A 19698-nucleotide genomic window follows, 5' to 3' on the forward strand; every position below is an offset into this window, starting at 1 on the left:
GGTTAAATATTTTCTATCTTTCCATAATTATCTCCGTAATGTTTTGCTGCAACATAGGTCTATGGAGCTTGTGTTCACATTTCTTGTGTTCTAACATTTCTGACAGTGAGCTCTTTGACTAATTTCTATTTCTACTTTGTATAATGTACCATGAATCATTCATTCATAAATATTTGCTGAACATCTGCTGTGTGTTCAATAGTATGCATGGTACTTCCAACATTTAGGACAGGGTGACGTGAAACTGACTATGTTAGTGGTCAGAGTATGAGCACAACTTATCAGTGTTTTTTTTTAATGCTTATAGGTATGTATATGTCTATATTCTTTAGAAAGTTCATTCCTTAAGGTCAGGTCTGTTTGATTTCTTTCCTTATTCTTACAGCCTGATATAAGCCTCAGATTCAAAGAAGTCACTACATAAACGTTTGATAAATGAACAAATACACAACTAAACAATGGTTGCTTATAGACACGTATCAGGAAGGCATCCTCACCCCTAGGTATCCCCCTAAGTCTATCCTGAAAAATTGAAATTCCATCTCTGTGGTTCCTTTCTTTGTGCCTTGGATTTCTAATTATCTGCTAAAATGGAAGCACCTCCTGCTAGTAAGAACTAGGGTATCAATTACAAGATATTAAGCTGTTTTGTTTAATTACTTGTTAACTTACTCAGGACTACTTTATTAAATAAAATCTAATTATGATAGTGTAAGGAAGGTCATGAGAAATAGATAAATTGGCTTAGTTTTGATGAGTGTAACACTGAAGCATTGTGGAGTGGGGAGAAGAGGAATGTGGTCACAGAGTAGAAGAAGCTTAGTGGCAGCAAATGCTCCTGTGTCAGTACACATTGTCGGAATACAATGCTCTGGGAGAATGATCTCAGAGATCACTGTCTAACTAGGAGAGCAAGGCTCTTAGAATATAGTGCAGCTTTTCCTTGTTTTCCCCAAGGGATGTGATAGGGGAAAACACCAAAAGAACCATGAATCTTAAATAGGCTCTGAGGTAGAAAGAAGTTAGGATGGCTGAGAAAGTACTTGTAGATTGGAGAAGAATGCTGGAAGGAGGAAGAACCAGTGATTTAGAAACTTCCTCCTGCTCTTGCATTTCCCTATTTTACACAAGAAAGAGGTGAGATGCTGGGAGATGTGGGAGGGGGATAGGGAGGCAGAATGTTTTGGGGTTAGCAGACTGAAAGGTCCAATAGGTCATGTTCTTTTCATGACAAGTCCATGCTTCAGCTATAGGAATTTGCCTTATTGAGAGACTGCGGGGTGAGGAAAAGTCTGGACTTAACTATATGACTGGTCACAGCCTGAATGTAGCTCTCTTGGTAGTCACTACAACATTAAATGTGGCATTTAAATGCTTTGTGTTAGATTCCATGAATATTAAATAGAAATGATAGAAGACCTCCTGCCTACCTTGCTTGATTCTTCGAGAAGTAAATACTGTAAATGATACAGTCTACATAAAAGTGATTTGAAGCAGCTATAAAATAATGAACTAATTCAAAATATGCAAGAAGTTCACTGATGCAGCCTTAATGTAGATATTCTGAGTCAGTGTGTAGAACCCTTCTGGTTATTGTAGAAAATTCCAGTGAAGAGCAGAGGTAATCAATCCCCAGAATTGTTTCTTCCTCCAGTAAACACTCAGCAAAAAGCATAGTAATAAGCTCTGAAGTTGTCCTCTCCCAGAATTTATTGAAGAGCCTCTCTCTTGTCTTACAGGAGGGATTGATGGAGGTTGGAGTTGCTGGTCCTCTTGGGGCCCCTGTGTTCAAGGGAAGAAAACAAGGACCCGAGAATGTAATAACCCCTATCCCAGTGCGGGTGGGAAGTCTTGCATTGGAGAGACAAGTGAAAGCGGGCAGTGCGAAGATGAAGAGCTGGAGCATTTGCGGTAATGGACCAAACCTCTGGGCAATTACATTAACACAGTGGCCTTGACAGTAAGCAGAGAGCACATGATGGCTGCATGAAAAAACTAAGAAAACACTCAGTGATTTTTATCAGTGACTGCTTTGCCCTGTAGTACTGGGGTCAGTGGTGGTGGGGAGCATAATGTGGCTAACTTGGGTCTGTGTGTGTAGATTTTCCCGACACCAATGAAGCATAGGGCTGGGTAGGTAGGTGGAGCCTAACTAAATTTTAATTTAGAATTTTACTAGCACATGTTTGTAGTACATAACGATTGCATTCATCATGGGGAGTTAGTCTGAGTGGGTATGAGCAGCAGCTTTTGCGTCAAACCAATTTGCCACCTACTTGCTGTATAACCTTGGCTAAATTACTTGCCATAGCTCTAAAATTCTAATTACCAAGCTTAAATATTGCATGCTTTCTCTTACATGGGAAACACAAAGAATAAATAACTCAAGAACAAAATAAAAGATAGATAATACAAAATAGGCAGATAGATCTTTTGCAAAGGGGAAAGGGTCCAAGAGATAGAGGCAGAAGAGAGGGGAGGGAAAGTGGATAAAAAAAACCCTGAGCTGTGTTATGTATATGTACCAACTCCACTCGAGGAATGTGTGCATTATGTTCTGTAACATGTACCAATAAAAAAAGAAAGTGAAAAAATTTGAGTAATAGTAATAGGTAAACCTATAATAGAATGTTGTTAGAATTCAATGAAATTAATCATATAAAGCAATTAGTACAATTAATCATATAAAGCAATTAGTAGCAATTAGTACAGTGCCTGGCACATAGAAAGCAATTAATAATTATTGTATAACTTTCCAGACATACCATTCCCTCTTGTTCTTAGATTAAGTATAAAACTATATGCCTGAGATGGATAATATCTTCACTGATTAGCCCTGTGGTCATCTGGCATAACTTCATATTTGCAAGGAGCTTGCAAAAGCTATTTGAAAAAATGCATAGTCGATCCAATGTATCCTAGTCCAGAATTTCCTATGCCACATCCAGCTGTTTACACTGTTTTTTTTTTTTGCATAAATTCTTTTATTGGTACATTTTAGGTATATAATAGGTTTACATTTATCATTGGGTGCTTGTATTTGTACATGATGTATCTTGGTTCTTATTTTTTCCCCATTCCCTGTGCACCCTTCCTATTTACAAAGATGTTTCCATTTTTTCCTTTTCTAATAATTTTTACTTTCCCTTCTTTCCTTTCCATTTCCCCTCCCACCACCCCTACCCCTTTGGACCTTTTCTTCATATTTCAAATGATCAATTATTCGTTTTAATCATTTTAACCCTTATTTATACTTTCAGTTTCTCACACTAGAGAAACTATTTGGTATTTGCACATGTGTGTCCTATTTATTTCACTTAAGAGTATGGCCTCAATATGCATCCATTTAGCTATAAATGTCTCTAGTTTCTCGTTCCTTATGACTGAGTAGTACTCCATTTTATAGAAAAAACCCCACATCTTCTTTATCCAGTTTCCAGTTGATGGGAACTTGGCTGTTTCCAAGCTTTAGCTATTACAAACTGTGCTGCTATAAACATAGGTGCACATATATCGCTGTGGTATGATTCTTTTAATTCTTTTGGGAAGATGCCCAGCATGGGAATAGCTGGGTCAAATGGGACCTCTAGTCCTAGTTCTTAGAGGTATCTCCATACTGATTTCCATAGTGATTGCACCAGTCTGCACTCCCATCAACAATGGAGAAGAATTCCTTTCTTCCCACACCCCTACCAGCATTTGTTATTGGTTGATTTCTTGATAGGAGCCATTCTTTCTGGGGTAAGGTGGAATCTCAGTGTTGTTTTCATCTGCATGTCTCGAATGACCAGTGATGTTGAACATTTTTTCATATGTTTATTTGCTGCTTTGACTTCTTTGTCTGAGAAATGTCTGTTCATTTTAGATGCCCATTTTTGAATTGGATCTTTGAATTTGAGGGGTCTGATTTTTTTCATTCTTTATATATTCTAGATAGTAGTCCTTTGTCTGAAGTACAGCTGCTAAAATTTTTTTCCGACATTGTAGGTTGTCTCTTAGCTCTGTTGGTGGTTTCTTTTGCAGTGCAGAAGCTTTTAAAAAAGATGTGATTCCAGTTGTTGATTCTTTGTGCTAGTTCCCATGCTACTGAGGTTTTGTTCATAAAATCTTTTCCTGTGCCAATGTCTTCAAGAGTTCTACCTAACTTTTCTTCCAGCAAGTTTAGTGTTTCTGTTTTTATATTTAGATCTTTAATCCACTTCGATTTTAGTTTAGTGCATGGTGAAAGATAGAGGTCTAGTTTCCATCTTTGGTAGGTTGAAATCCAGTTTTTCCAACACTGTTTATTAAATAGGTTATCTTTCCTCTGTTTACACTGTTTTTATAAGCTTCTTCTGATCAGGGTTTTGACAGAAAGTTCTAATAAGATAATTTGAATATCATGTAAGTTCAAGAAAGAGGTAATCTGCTTGGGGATGTGGTAGAAGGATACGGAGGTGGAATGTCTTATTGCTAGGCCTTCCGTGCTTTGTAATCTGACAACAATCAGTATCTCTTGACTGAGGGAGCTGACAGTATATGAGTTATGGTTGTAAGAAAGTGCTGGCCTTAACTATCCTGGTGGCACATAACTGTAATTCCAGCACTTAGGAGACTGAGGCAGAAGGATTACAGTGAGTTTGAGGCCAGCCTGGGCTATATAGTGAGTTCAAGGCCAGCCTGAACTATGCAGTATGACCCTGACTCAAAACATAAGGAAAAAAAAAAAGCTAGGTTTAGCTCATGTCTCTCAGCGGGGGCAAGGACCTGAGTGGGGGATGTCTCTGTCTGACTGGACCTAATTTCCCTAACTTTAGATATAACTTTAGATATAAAGCTGGAGAAAGGGGTGATTCCTTCAGGAGGAATTGGAAAAGTCTTCACTCTTCTTGGTGATCAGAGGAAAGGAAGTGTCTTTCTTCTGACCACAAACAGGAAAATTTTACTCAAAACTTCACATTTCTGCTTTCCTCAGAGTGCTGCAAAAGGGTAGGGAATTGGGTTGAGAAACAGGTAACACAGGCTATTTGTGTGCTTTCCCTCAGATTTTGTGTCTTTGGAATAGAGATTATACTGAAGGTATGACCTCAGAGATACTACTGAAATCTACTGCTTAATGATGGATAATGTCATTATCATTATAGTTACTACAAATTCCTTCTAGGGTGATTCTGTTGATGGTAAATTGTCAGGGTTAGCATTAGTGAGATGATATAGGGCTTCCCTCTCAATCTTCCTTGGGGCGTAGGAGTCTTGCCTCAGACCATACCAAAATTGTTTTTGCCCAAGAATGTGTTATCATTTGTATGTATTTAAGAAAAGAATGTAGACTCTCTCTTCTTCCTTATTGCCTTATGAGATGTAGAAAGAGCACAATTGTAGAACTCCAACTGACTGGGCATGAATTTGCCCTCGTATTATTAATTCATAATCTTGGACAAGTTATTGAACCTTTCTGTGTCATTGTTATTTTCCATATGTCTCAATCAGTTGCTCATGCATGTAGCGAACTAATGCACATATGTAAAGCAACAGCCATGTGCCTGGAACATAGTTAATGCTTAGTAAGTGGTAGTTATTATAAATTTGTGTTTCCTGTCTCTTGAGATCCTTAACTCTAATTTCTTCCCTTTCACCACAAAATTAATTCTGTGTTGAAGGAATGTCATATCCCAAAAACAGGAGGAAAGTAAGTTCTGAAACTCGTGATCCTGGAAGTCATATAAAGTGGGTATATTGTCCAAAGACTTATCTCTTTTTTTCTTTTCTTTCTTTTTTATTTATTAGTACATGTTTACAGTGCACATTGATTACATTTATTGTGGGGAGTCAATACATGCATACAATACATCTAGTTCTTTTAAAATTTTTCCCCTATCCTTCCTCTCTTTCCCTACTCCCTCCAACTTTTGGTCCCTTTTCTGTTTGCAAAAGTTTTATTTTCGTTATGATTTTTCTCTTCAATTCTCTTTTCCTCTATCCCCTTTTCCTCCCTTCCATCCCCCCCCCCCCTTATGTTTTTGCAAACACTGGTCAGGTAGCTATTAAACCCCTGTCTTTTAGAGAGCAAAGTTTATATTTAAATTTTTTAACATAGGATGTAAGCAGATATTTGGTTCTGAGAAGTACAAAAATATCACAATCAATGAACTTATGCTTTATATGCCTTCAAATATGAAGAAAAAATTCAATATAGTGTAAAATATTTATTAAACTGTGGAATTCAATCATATTAATCACCCTTTTATCCCCCTTTCAGATTACTTGAACCACATTGCTTTCCTTTGTCTTTGGTCCCAAAAGAATTCTGTTCCTCACCTCCTGCCTTGAAAGATGGATTTTTTCAAGTAGGTTATGAAAAATATATATATATTTAAAATATTCTAAGTTCCGCATCTCTATTGGGCCATTATCTATTACCTCCCTCCATAATGAAATAGAGCTAAAAATATATGTGAATTTTAGTTTTAGTGATGAAGGTTTTCATTTGTGAGTTTTATTCTTTGGCCCAAGGTAATTTAAACTTTGTAGAAGTCACTATACGTTCTGTGTTGTGGGAAATCAATACTGCCACCCCATGAATTAGAAATGTAATCATGCCAGAGGGCTAACAAACATTGCCATTGTGAACATTAAAAAAAAAAAAAGAACCTGCAAATAAGTTCTTCAAATTAGACAACTTTCCTTGTCAGTGAAAATAGTCTTTAAAAAAAATAATACATTTTTGTTTAGGGTGAAGATGTCATGTTTCCTGTTGGGAAAAACATAGTATATACTTGCAATGAAGGATATTCTCTTGCTGGAGACCCTGTTGCCAGATGTGGAGAAGATTTACACTGGGTTGTTGGGGAAATGCACTGTCAGAGTGAGTGGCCTTGTTTATTCTAAGTTACCATCCTGTCATTGGGACATAATACCTGATACTCACAATTTAAAGAAGGAGAGACTTATTTGGCCTCATGATTGCAGTCCATGGTCAGCTAGCTCCATGGTAGACCCAGGATGGCAGAGGGGCCTGGCACAGGTAAAGGTGCCCAACCCATGGCAGCTAGGAGGCCAAGATGGAAGGAGGAGCCAGGGACAGGAGTACACTCTACTAGGTCACACCCTCAGTGTGACCCACCCCTACTTCCCAACAGCACATTTAGCTACTGAATAGAGTTGGTACACATACATATCACGTCTTAGTACTTTTTAGTACCCCTTCTCCTACCTCCCTGTCTCTCCTTCTATTCCTCAAACACATAAAGCTTTTGAGGGATACTTTATATCTAAAATATAACAGTTATAATATATAACTTAATATGAAAGAATAATGTAGAATAAAATGAATAAAGATGAATAACTACTTACCATGTGCCCCATCTTGACCTCCTTTACCAGAAAGGCTGACATGATTCTGTCCAAGTATTAGGGGTGAATAGAGTAAACCCCCAGCATTCTCTAGCTAGTAATGTTACTGTTCAGTGAGGTAAATTTTATTCCAATTTAAAAGTTTCTGAGTCAAATTAGAATAAGTTAGGGAGCTTTCAGTTTATGATCATCAGCACTTTCTTTGGAGTTTAACTTCTAGGGCTGTGCCACAATCTACTTCCTTAAATGCTTTAGATCCTATTCTGTTCAGCTGTAGACATGTGAGTAAGAGCATTTGCATATTGTACCAACCTAAATTTGTCTTTGGCTTCTGTCTCAGTTGGAATATAATAAGTTTTTTCAGCAGATGGATAGACAGAGCTGTAGGAATTTATTTTTCCTAAGTCAGTTGTTCTATGCTATATGAGGAAAGCCCTAGTGCACGCGTGTACATTTTCTCACTTAGGAGTATGCCTATTAGTGACATTTCTGAGTCATCATGTATAGATACACTGGATATACATGCATTTGATTTAGTAGATGCTGCCGGTCTCCCAAGTGCTTGTACATCCTAGAGTCTGAGACCTTTCATATATTTGAAAACATTATTTTCTGTTTTCCTTCCTTTATCTCTGATTAATTTTGAATATTTCTATTGATTTATCTTTCAGTTCACTAATTCTCTGAATAATTATGCATAATCTACTTTTAAGAACTTTGTTTTATTCTAAATTTCATTTTTCAGTTCTACATACTATATGTGTCTACTTTTTAGTTCTTTCAATTCTTGATTGAAATCCTTTATCTTGTCATTTTTCAACATATTAATTACAGCTATTTCAAGGCTGATATCCGTTAACTTTATTACCTAGATTTCCTGTGAGGTTGTTTCTATTGTCTTCATTTGTTGGATTTTGGTCAATTCCTTTTTTTTTTTTTTTTTTTTTTGGTACCGGGGATTGAACTCGGGTCCTTGCACTTGCACAGCAGGTGGCGAAACCACTGAGCTAAATCTCCGGCCCTTGGTCAGTTCTTGTCTTTTTGAGTGTTGGACTGGCCTGATTCAAAGCTAGATTTTACTCATGAAAAATTAAAGAATTCATTTGAGTTTTCAGATGATTTGTCTTCCTTAAGAGATTAATTTTATTTCTGGCAAGTAGTGAGGCTGGTTTGTATTTGGTTTAACTTTCCCAGAGTTTATTCATTACAGGGTCCCAATCAAAAGTATGGGATTTCTATAGGTCTCTCTGTAGTAACAGGATTGGACTCCAATTTTGGTCTCCTAGGTTTGTGATGCTGCTCAAAATTCTTATTAACTTTTTGTCTTGGATTTGCAGCTTTCTCAGGTTAGTTGCCTTTCTCCATGTGGATGTGTGTTTTCTAAATTTATAAACACCTCAAAGAGAAATTACCGATCTTGTAATCACCACCTTAGATTTTCCTTGGACCTTTAAATGTGCACTACTCTGATAGCTCTCTGATTCTCCCAGAAATATTTTTTCCTTGTAATTTTGTGCAACCTTCCTTCTTGTTTGTTTTGGTAGGAGAGTGCTTGTGAAACTAGCAAACCTCTCATGCCTGAACCAAATCCAGTGTTAGATAATTAGCTTTCTGAGGTCACATTATGTGAGTTTTACCTCACTATGTCTCCATCAGTACACAAATATTTGGCAAAAATATCAGTACTTAATAAATGTCCTTTCTGAATAAACTGTACTAATCATTTTTTCATCACTGAGATATTATACCCAAAATACTCATGTCTATTTCTTTCTGTAAGTGCATTTAGTCCATCAGGTGTAGTACTGCTGAAAAGTCCAAGTTCAAAGTCTCTTCTGGGACTCAAGGCAAACTCTTAACTGTGAGCTCCTGTGAGAATCAAAAGAGAATTAAACACTTCCAACATACAATGACACAGGGTTATTGACATTCCAAAAGAGGAGAAATAGGAGGAGAGAAAGGAGTGGGACCAAAGCAAGATTGAAATCCAGCAGGGAAAACATTAAATCCTATAGCTCTATGTCCAGTACCCAAGAGAAGTTGTGGCAAGACATGAGTTCCCATTATGACTTCTCTCTTGGCTTAGCTCTGCTCACCTCCTGTAGTTTCCTCTGCAGATGTCTCTCACATTCCTGGTTTCTCCAATTTCCTGTGGTCTCCACTACACTTTTGGCTTCACCCTTATAGCTTCACACACTGCCCTCCCAGGGGCACACTCCCTGCTCTCCCAGGCCTTCTTCTGAAATATGAGTGGAAACCTCTCTGAGGCCACAATTCTTATGTTCTGCATGCCTGTGAAACCAGCATCATGTGGATAATGCCAAGGTCTGCCACTAGCTTGAGCCATGGCTGGGTCCTCTTAGATCATGGATACAGAGGCCTCCAAGTGACAGGATGGCTGAATACTGTGAACTAAATTGTAGGGAACCAGTTCCCTAGGTAGCCCTTTTCTAGCAGAGTGCCCTGGTACTTTATTCTCAAAGAAAAGTTTTTCAGTGGAGTTCACCTTTACTCTTTTACACCTTTGAGTCAAGAAAGGGTGGAGTTTTGATGATTCCTGAGATACTTATTGTATCTTATTGTCATGATGCAAAGTACTTGGTTTCTTTCTAATGCTGATCTTTTTAGCAACAGTGTTCTCCTTCACTCCAACTCTGCAGACACTTTCTTTTTGCCAAAAATAAAATGTTTTAAATAGGCTTTTTGCTTCTGTTTCTCTGTAGATCTTGCTGAAAGCATCAAGTAGTATCCATGCTATAGCCTGAACATTGGGCTGCCTTGAAATTTTCTCCAGTAGATTAATTAGTCTGCCATCCTTAATTAATTAGTTTCCTGAAAAATTTCAGGACATAGGCAAAAGAAAAACAAATTTTCTGTCAGAATTTAATACACATGATTTTGAGTAAATGCCACTCAAATCTTTGTTCCCAGCTAAAACCTCCTGAGTCTGGTCTTTCTGTCTGCATTTCTATCAGAATTCTGGTTTTCTGAGCTCTGACCAGAATCTCCCATCAAGCTCTGCTTACAGCACCTCTAAACCTTTCCAAACTCCTCCTATGAACCAGTTCCAACAGCTTCTGAACCTCATGGACAAGTACAGTCACAGTGACCACCCCACTTCTCAAAATCTGTCTTAGTCACCTTCTTTTTGCTAAGAAACACTATCCAACACCCACAACTGAAAGGAGGAGAGGTTTATTTGAGCTCATGGTTTCTAGAGATTTCAGTTGATAGTTGGCTGTCCGTATGGCAGGAACACCATGGTGGAAAGGCCTAGGCAGAGGAAAGCTCTCATCCCATGGTGGCCAGGAAGTGGAAAGAGAAGGGAAGAGAGGGAGGAGATACACCCTTCCAGATCATGACCCCAGTGACCCACCTTCAACCAGAGCCCATTTCCTAACAGTAAACCAGCTCTAGTACTCGTGTAATCTAGTCATCTTCCAAACACATGAGGCTTTGGGGGAACACCTCAGAACTAAACCATGACATTAATGACTGAGTTTTCTGAAGAATATAGTGCAGAAATAGAGCAATATTTTGTTGAGTATTGTTCAAAGTCTATAAAGGAGATTGCAAAGATTTTTTAAAAATCATAAATTCTAATGTACTATGCATATTTCTAATTTTTCTTTGCTCTTTTTTTAAAGTAGAAGATTGAGCTAATGAATGTAATTAAGTAAGAAATAATAGAGATAAAAAACAAAAGATTCAACACTTGTGATGCTTTAAAATATTCAGATAGTAATATCAAATTGGATGATGATATTCAAATGAAAATGAGTGTTGGAGAAAACTTGTGGGACATTACCATACTAGAGAGAAAAGTGATATCTGTGAAAGGTCTGCTTTTAAAAATGAACTGGGTTTTAGGACTCTGTTTGCAGGCTAATCTATTTAAAGTTGTTATATTGCTTTGAAGGCAGGATGGGAGAATAACTGTTTTTCAGTATTCATTGGTCAAATAAATGCTAGGCATTGTGGGGCATGTCTTTCAAGACATCTTAAAAATAAACTTACTTCTTTATTCTCAAAGGTGAAAAGGCAGAACAAGTGTATTAACACTGTTTAATGCAGTTTTTAATAAGTTGGTTTAGGGAAGCAAAGACCCTTTTATGCTGCTCTCTTTTATTTTTAGAAATTGCCTGTGTTCTACCTGTACTGATGAATGGCATACAGACTCATCTTCACAAGCCTTTCTACACAGTTGGTGAGAAGGTGACCCTTTCCTGTTCAGGTGGAATGTCCTTAGAAGGTCCTTCAGTATTTCTTTGTGGCTCCAGTCTGAAGTGGAGCCCTGAGATGAAGAATGTTCGATGTGTGCAAAAAGGTGAGCAGATTCTGTGTCTATTCAAGGATACCTGCTCTCAGTTAAGTGACAGTGCCTGTGGCAACATTCATAGCATTGTTTCTTCATCATCGTGAGTCATTTCTTCCATCCTGCACCCTAGGAAAATGGGGTCAGTTTGTAGACAGTGTGACAGTGTTATTCATGTGGCACACATTGACTTATGCAGGTACAGGCAAAGATATTCCCGGGGACTCTGAAACTTTTAACTTAAATCCTCTATATGAAAGATTAGCTTTATATCTGTTAGGGTACCAAGAGAATAAAGGATTTTTAAAAGATAATTTTTAATTTCCATCTGATATTTTTCCTGTACTTTTATTAAGTACAGTGTTTAACAATTTCTCTAAAGTTCTGTATATTTCATTTCTTCATTCTCAGAGAGTTTACTAATACTGAAATAGAATATTTAAAAATAATTTACATTTGACACTGCAAAAAAATTTGATACACAAATATTGTAGTTTGTGATGTTCTTAATGGTGGAAATCTAAAAATGCCAATATTTTAAACACTAACGAAATTAAAATGTTCTTTTGAGAACTTGAGTTGGAAAAGGACTTTAAAGCCAAACCCTTCCATTTTAGAGCTCTTTGAGATGGATGGATTTGTTTAAAAATAATTTATCTCTTTGTTTACATTTTTAATAAATAGAAATATTTGTAACATAAACAAGAAAGGAAGCTCACTTGTATGCCATTTTACATTTTTAATAAATAGAAATATTTGTAACATAAACAAGAAAGGAAGCTCACTTGTATGCCATTTTATATGATATTATTTTGAGTGTATGATTTTTAATTCAGTGTTGATATTTGTCTTTTCTTTTTTTACATATTTGTCTTTTCTCATGAAGATGAAGCACTAGGTTCTGTAAGTGATCCTTTTAGGTGAATTAGATGTTTATTACCAAGAAGAATGCCATGGGAAGTGGGCTACCTATGGTGTATATGGGCTCCGGTGATAAATAGATGACAGAAAAGGGGCTAGAAGTGGAACAGGTCTAACAGAGGTCTTCTGTGGCAGTTCTGAGATATTCTTTAGCTGTTAAAACTGCACAATAGAAGACAAATGCTTTGTTTTCTACACTCGCTGACCCACAAATATGAATTTATTTGAGATGTATTACCCGAACTGGTAATTCTAAAATGAAAGAGAAGAATATACAGTTGATGAGGCTGCACTTTTGTTCCAAAAGAGGTTATACAGCTGTCTTTCTGAAATGTCTACTTCAGTCATTTATAGCACAATTTAGTATGAATTTTCTCCCACTCAGTGGAAAATTTTATTAAAGTTGGTTTTAATTAAGGATGTTTTTCAGACCTGTTTTTCTGAAGACATGGGTAACAATAATAACTATCCTTAAAATAATCCTATTACCAACCAACAAACAAAAAAATACCAGGTTTTTCAGTCTCCAAACTTAGTGTTTTAAAATATCAGCTTAAGAGCTGGGGATTTAGTGGCACCTCACCTGCCTCGAGAGTGCAAGGTCCTGAGTTTGATCCCTGGTACCAGAAAAGAAAAATCAGCTTAAAAAGTAAGTAAATAAGATACCAGATATTTCAGTCAGTTTTTCTTATTGTGGTAAAATGTGTGTAATGTCAATTTGCCATTCTAACCATTTTTAAATGTATAGTTCAATGGCTTTAAGTGCATTCCCACAGTTGCAGTACTATTACTACCATCCAGAGCTTTCCTTATCTTCCTCAATCAAAACTGCACCCATTAAACAATAACTCCTCATTTCCCCGCATCTTCATTGAGATTAGTCTTGATGTGAGCAACGGCACATACACTAGGAAGGCTTTAAGCATGTATTGATTTGGTCAAACAAGTTGTGAAGATAATGCTATGTTCTTAAATGCAAAAATCCTATCAATGATTTTTTTGTGCAAAGAAATTGTAATAACTTTTAGCAAACATGTAAAATCTAAGATTTCAAAATTTATCCTAAAATACATTTTCAATAATAATGAAGAGCTAATTCATATGGCTTTATCATCAAACTTGAGTTTTGGTACATCTAGATTAATGTTTCTCAACCTCAATGCCATTGTTTGAGGGCCTGTTCTATGTATTGTAGGATATTTATGGATATCCATGATCTCTATCTGCCAGATTTCAGTAGACCTCCCACTCATCCACTCTTACAATGAAAAATATCTCCAAATATTATCAAATGTACCTTTGGGGGCAACACTTTCTTGGTTGAGAAACAATCATACAGCAAATATCATTTTAAAACATTTTGGATTAATCTTGGATTTCAGAAAAATTGCAAACATAGTTTCCATGTATGCTTCTTTCTATCTTTGCTTCTTTCATAACTTGACATTACAGCTGATAAAATCTAAGAAACTAATATCAATATAGTACTATTGACCAGATTACACATTTATCTAGATATTACTAGGTTTCCCACTAATGTCCTAGGACCTAATTCAGGAAGCTACATTACACTTAGGATAATACTTTTTAAAACTGAAGCACTTAATGAATAAGTAATTGTTACCATGGTAAGTGTGCTTCATATTCCTACCTCTTTCCCAAGTTTATGAATTGGCCACAAAAGCGTACTCTCATGACTAAATTTCTTAAATTTTCCAAAGTAAGGAAGTATTCCATAGTTCTTGTACTGATAAAAAGCATACCCTTCTGATAAATTAACTTTACAATATATTGAGATTCTAATTTTGCGACCCATAGATTATGCCAGTGACTTTCTTTGTAATGAAACTGGCAGGAAGTGGAAAAATTAGAGTGTTTTAAATTATTCACCTTGTAATCAGTGGTAGCCAAGGTGACTGTGCTCTTGTAAGCTGTACCATGATATTTTTTCTTTCAAAATTGGAATGATAGTTGACTTTTTAATCTGTTTCTAGAAAACACATTTGTTAGGGGGGATTAAGTATCACAGTGTATGAAAAGTGCATGATCAATTGTAAATGCTCAAGAAATGGTCGCTATTATCATCAATGCAATTATCTGTAGATTGTTCCTTAAAATGTAGGAACAATTATTATTAACACAGGAATAATAATAATTATTATTATTTTTACTATAGGAACTCTGCAGTCAAAAATATTATACACCCAGGTTAAAAAATTAAAGCATTACCTGTTTACTGTGAAGAATGTCTCCTTCAACGATTGCCTCTCCCTTGTGCTTTTCCTTTAGAAGCTCCCTTAACACAGCCAGTGCCTGAATGTCAGCTGTGGGAGAAAGTGCAGAGTTCAAGATGCGTTTGTAAAATGCCCTATGAATGTGGGTAAGCAATGTCTTTGTTCACTTTTATGATTCATTTTATCCAAGATGAATGGAATGACTTCTTACATACTAGTGTCTATTGAATTGAAGGTGTAGCTTGCCAAGCCTTAAGGGTCTTTGCATTCAGACTACTGCCTATTCATTGCATGGGTCACCAGGCTGATGGCCACTATTAAGCACTGTCCTAATCTGGCTAGTCTGAAAAGTTGAAGGATTACTTGAGTGCTGCTTGTTCTACATATAAAATGGAATGAAATAACAAAATTTTCACCAGAGGGTTTAGAGCTTTAGAGGTTTAGGCTACAATTTCCTTGGGAGATGAACTCTTAAAGCAATACTGATAGAGAAAAGAGCAGCTACTTTTTTGATTTTTACATCATCTTCTCTATATTTGCATTAGAAAAATGTCACCAAATTGAAAGTACTTCATTGTAGGAGGGTCTCTGAAGTGGCTACTAGATGTCTGGATCACAGTTCTAGTTAGATACAGATGGCACAATTAGATAACCACAAGAAAAAGTTTGTTAGCAAGATTCTGCATAAAATCATGGGCAGAGTAGAGGAAATTGTAAGTCATAGGGCAGTGTCCCTGAGATGTTAACAGCTCAGCCATATGTCTGCACCCAAGCCTGAAAGAGGGAGAAGAGGAGCATTTATGAAATCTAAGACAGAGGGCTTCATGAAAATGTCTGCTGAAGAGTTGCTGACTCTCCTTTTAGGGAACTCAGAGATAACCATGAAAGTAAGCCAAGGGAATAAACACCCAGCTGCTCCCTCTTCCTTGTCTTCCATCTTGCACCGGTGCTCCTCATTGATAAAATCCACTTGAAACTAGAGGGGCAGGAAGTAGTGATGTGATCCTTACATGCTGTCCTGCCAGGAAGGTGGGGAAGAGTGGAGAAGGGTCTGGGAGGAAATGAGAGATATCCAGCCCTTAGACACAGGCACCATTATTAAGATTAAGACTCAAAACACTGATTTACTAATTACTTGCTTTTCATTTACTATGCTCCTCAAAAGCCATGTCTAACTTCTTAAACCTACAGTGGGTAATACTGAATATATCTCTATCTATGTCTATATCAATATCTATGTCTAATCTATATCTATTATATCATCTATCTATCTATCTATCTATCTATCTATCTATCTATCTATCTACCTACCTACCTACCTACCTATCTACCTACCTACCTAGAAACTTCTGGTATACAGAAGAATACAACTAAATGGTGGGAATGGAAAGGGTGGCCAGCCCAGATACAGTCTAATTCTGATATTCCAATTTTGCCCTTACTCTCCAATAGTCATTATTGACTCTGACTTACTTTCCCTCTTTCCAACTTTCTCAATTCCTTTAGTGTTCCTGCAGCCCATTATTTATAGACATGGTATGAGTTTTCACATCATTTCATGGTAATGGATACTGAAAACAAGGTGGCATTGTAAGGTCTCTGCCCATTCAGTTGTTCTGAGTAGTTCCATTTAAAGAAACACAGCAGAAGATATATATATATATATATATATAAAATGTTTTTGTTATGTAAGTAATTCTAAGTAAATTTAGTTCTTGTTCAAAGAGGAAAATAGAGCTAAATGAAATATATGGGTGTAGAATCTCTGACCCCATCTGGTATACAAAAAATGCTTTGTGATCTTAAGTTTTCACTTACAATAGAGCCTTTCTTATCCATCAGCACCTAGAAATGCTGTTTTTATTAGTGATATTTCTAAATAGCTACTTCTTTTTGAAATTAATTTTATCGGTACAATTTAAATATACATAACGATCACACTGGTCAAAGGGAGTCTGTTCCTGTACATGGTCTATCTGGACCTCTCATTTTCTCCCAATCCCCTCCCTCCCTTCAACCCCCCCTTTATTTACAGAAGCTTTGTTTCCATTTTTTTTCCTTCTTTTCTCATTTTTTCTTTTCCTTTCCTTTCCCCTTCCCTCCTTCACAGTTTCCTTTTGAATAGTTTCTTCCTAGTTCATACTATTTATTATACATTTTGGTCCTTATTTACTCTTTCAGTTTCTCACACCGGAGAGACAATGCAATATTTACACATATGTGTCTGATTTATTTCACTTAAGAGTATAATCTCAAGTTGCAGCTATCTAGCTATAAATTTCTCAAGTTTATTTTTCTTTATGACGTTATGGCTCCATTATATTAAACAAACCACAATTTCTATCCATTCATTGGTTGATGGGCCTTTGGGTTGTTTCCAAGATTACCAACTGAGTATATATCATTGTGATATCATGCTTTGAATTCTTTCAGGGAGGTAACCAGCAGGGGAGTAGCTAGTCAAATAGGACCTCTCATCCTAATTTTTTTTTTTGTTTGGTACCGGGGATCGAACTTGGGTCCTTGCGCTTGCAAGGCAGGTGGCGGAACCACTGAGCTAAATCCCCAGCCCTCATCCTAATGTTTTGAGGAATCTCCACATTAATTTCCACAATGGTTGCACAAATCTGCATAAATAGTTATTTCTTATCATTTTATCACCAGTGATTAAGAAAAAAGTAGCATATTTTATGGAAATATTTCTAAAGTACTTTGTAAATGTAGACACTTTAAAAATAGCATTGAAAAAACAGCATGGGAGAGTAAAAACGTGAACCCAGCATGTAGACATTTTTGAGAAGAATTTTATTTTTGTACCCCTTAATGAAGCTGCACACTGCTTTTTGGCTGTTTGTTTCCCTGGTTTAGAAAAAGCAAAGTATTAATCTAATCCTCATTACCATGAAAATGCAGTGATACAAAAAAATTCAACTGTAGAAGACAGTTGTATTTCTTCTTCTGTCAATGAAATGGACAGTTGTTCACAGAATTCTTCTGCCAAGCTTGTCATTAAGAAGGTAAGTGACTCAAGTGCTGGACAGGAAGAAAGTGACCTTTGTGATAGGAGAAACTTATGCAGTTGTGAAAAAAATAAATCCTACTGCAAGTGAAAATGAAGAGTTAAATAAAAGAGAATCTTCAGGCCAGAAAGTTGTTGATAGGACTAAAAGTGAGAATGGCCTATAGGATGAATGTTTTAAATTCTGTGCATCATCCAGATGGCTTAAGCAATATCAGAATGAACTATAATGATGAGTCAGCTGAAAGTAGTAAAATGCTTGAAGATGAACTCATTGACTTCTCAGAAGATCAAGATAACCAGGATGATAGCAGTGATAATGGGTTCCTTGCTGATGACAACTGCAATTCAGAAATAGGACAGTGGCATTTAAAGCCTATTATCTGTAAACAACCTTGTATTCTACTTATGGACTCACTCAGAGGCCCCTCTTGATCAACTGTTGTAAACATTCTAAGAGAATATTTAGAGGTGGAATGGGAAGTTAAAGAAGGAAGCAAAAGAAGTTTTTCCAAAGATGTTACGAAAGGCTCTAATCCAAAAGTACCACACCAGAACAACTTCAGTGATTGTGGCATATATGTATTACAGTATGTAGAGAGCTTTTTTGAGAATCCAATACTAAATTTTGAATTACCTATGAATTTGACAAATTGGTTTCCATCCCTACGAATGAGAACAAAAAGAGCATAAATCCAAAACACAATTTTGAAGCTGCAAGAAGATCAGAGCAAAGAGAGGAAGCAGCATAAGGACACTTCCTCCACAGAAGCATCTTTAGATGAAGGGATGGAACAACAGCATGTCAGCAGTGTCTCAGTTTGACCAACAGACTGTGGCATGTCACTTCCACCACTAGGTACTAAATGACTTTCAACTTTGAGTATAGACAATAAAGAACCGGAGTGCTCACTACTCAGTGATTGGAAAATGTTAATGCTTGTATAAATGTCATATAATTAATTTCCAAAGGAGTATGTATGAAGTAAAAGTCTGTAAATAATGTTAATGAGGCCAATTTTTCCAGCATTTATAATTTTTTTCACTTGTTAGGAAGCATTTGTTATTTTCTGTTAATAGTACTTAAAACTGCAACTTCTAAACACAAAATAAAAAGAAAATATTTATAGGAGGAAAAAGTCTCAGGGTTTCTGGGCTGGAAGAGCTAATTTCTTTTATGGTCAGTGGTTTTATTTGGCTATGATTTCTTTGCATGTTTTATCTTTGCTGATTGTCTGTCTTCTCCTTTGTTATCAATACATCAGCAGTTGCTCACAGACCTCTCCTTCTCATCTAATTTGCTGTATCTGATCCATTCTAGATGAAAATAAATCAACACTAGGTGTCTATGCTTGCAAAAAGTGTGAACATATAAAGAGTAAATGTGTTCATTTTGAAGATCTGAGGGGGTTGTGCCCTAAGAATGAAAGGGATTTGAGTCGATACCTCATCTTTTGCTGTGGGTGATAACATACGGTGTAGTGGTCTCAAAGCCTCACTTTTCACTTCTTCTAAGTTTTCAAGAGCAAAAGTCTTGTAAATAATGAAATTATAAATTCTTTTCAGATCTTCCTTGGATGTGTGTGCTCAAGATGAGAGAAGCAAAAGGATGCTGGCTCTGACAGTTTGCAAGATGCATGCTCTCCACTGTCAGGGTAGAAATTACACTCTTACTGGAAGGGGCAGCTGTACTCTGCCTGCCTTGGCCCAGAAAGCCTGTGGTGCATGTCCACTCTGGGAAAAATGTGATGGTAAGGAGAATTTTGTATTTGTAATTATGAGAATGCTAACATTGCTGAGATTTTAAACAATGTAGTTTTTAGTTTAGCAGTGGATCGAAGCAGACACTTGAGGATGTCAAAGACTTAGATTGATTT

At 36.6% G+C, this 19698-nt stretch overlaps 1 protein-coding gene and 1 pseudogene across 4 annotated transcripts in view; both read left to right on the forward strand.

The window, feature by feature from the left end:
* Positions 1 to 19698, forward strand: part of C7 (complement C7) — a 62622-nt gene that overhangs the window by 39326 nt on the left and 3598 nt on the right. For 2 of the 4 annotated variants that reach the window (XM_087189337.1, XM_021261462.2), the window contains 6 exons: positions 1740 to 1911; positions 6239 to 6326; positions 6712 to 6844; positions 11468 to 11659; positions 14861 to 14948; positions 19388 to 19572. In XM_087189337.1, coding sequence (XP_087045463.1) covers positions 1740 to 1911; positions 6239 to 6326; positions 6712 to 6844; positions 11468 to 11659; positions 14861 to 14948; positions 19388 to 19572 — 858 coding nt within the window. Of the gene's footprint in view, positions 1 to 1739; positions 1912 to 6238; positions 6327 to 6711; positions 6845 to 11467; positions 11660 to 14857; positions 14949 to 19387; positions 19573 to 19698 lie in introns of all 4 variants that reach the window. The other 2 variants (XM_087189336.1, XM_004848579.4) reach the window with 1 other exon arrangement.
* Positions 14955 to 19380, forward strand: LOC147824527 (sentrin-specific protease 6 pseudogene; annotated as a pseudogene).

Source organism: Heterocephalus glaber, unplaced genomic scaffold (assembly GCF_053883595.1).
Source record: "Heterocephalus glaber isolate CG9 unplaced genomic scaffold, H.glaber_assembly_v1.0 deba00001538, whole genome shotgun sequence".
Lineage (NCBI taxonomy): Eukaryota > Metazoa > Chordata > Mammalia > Rodentia > Bathyergidae > Heterocephalus > Heterocephalus glaber.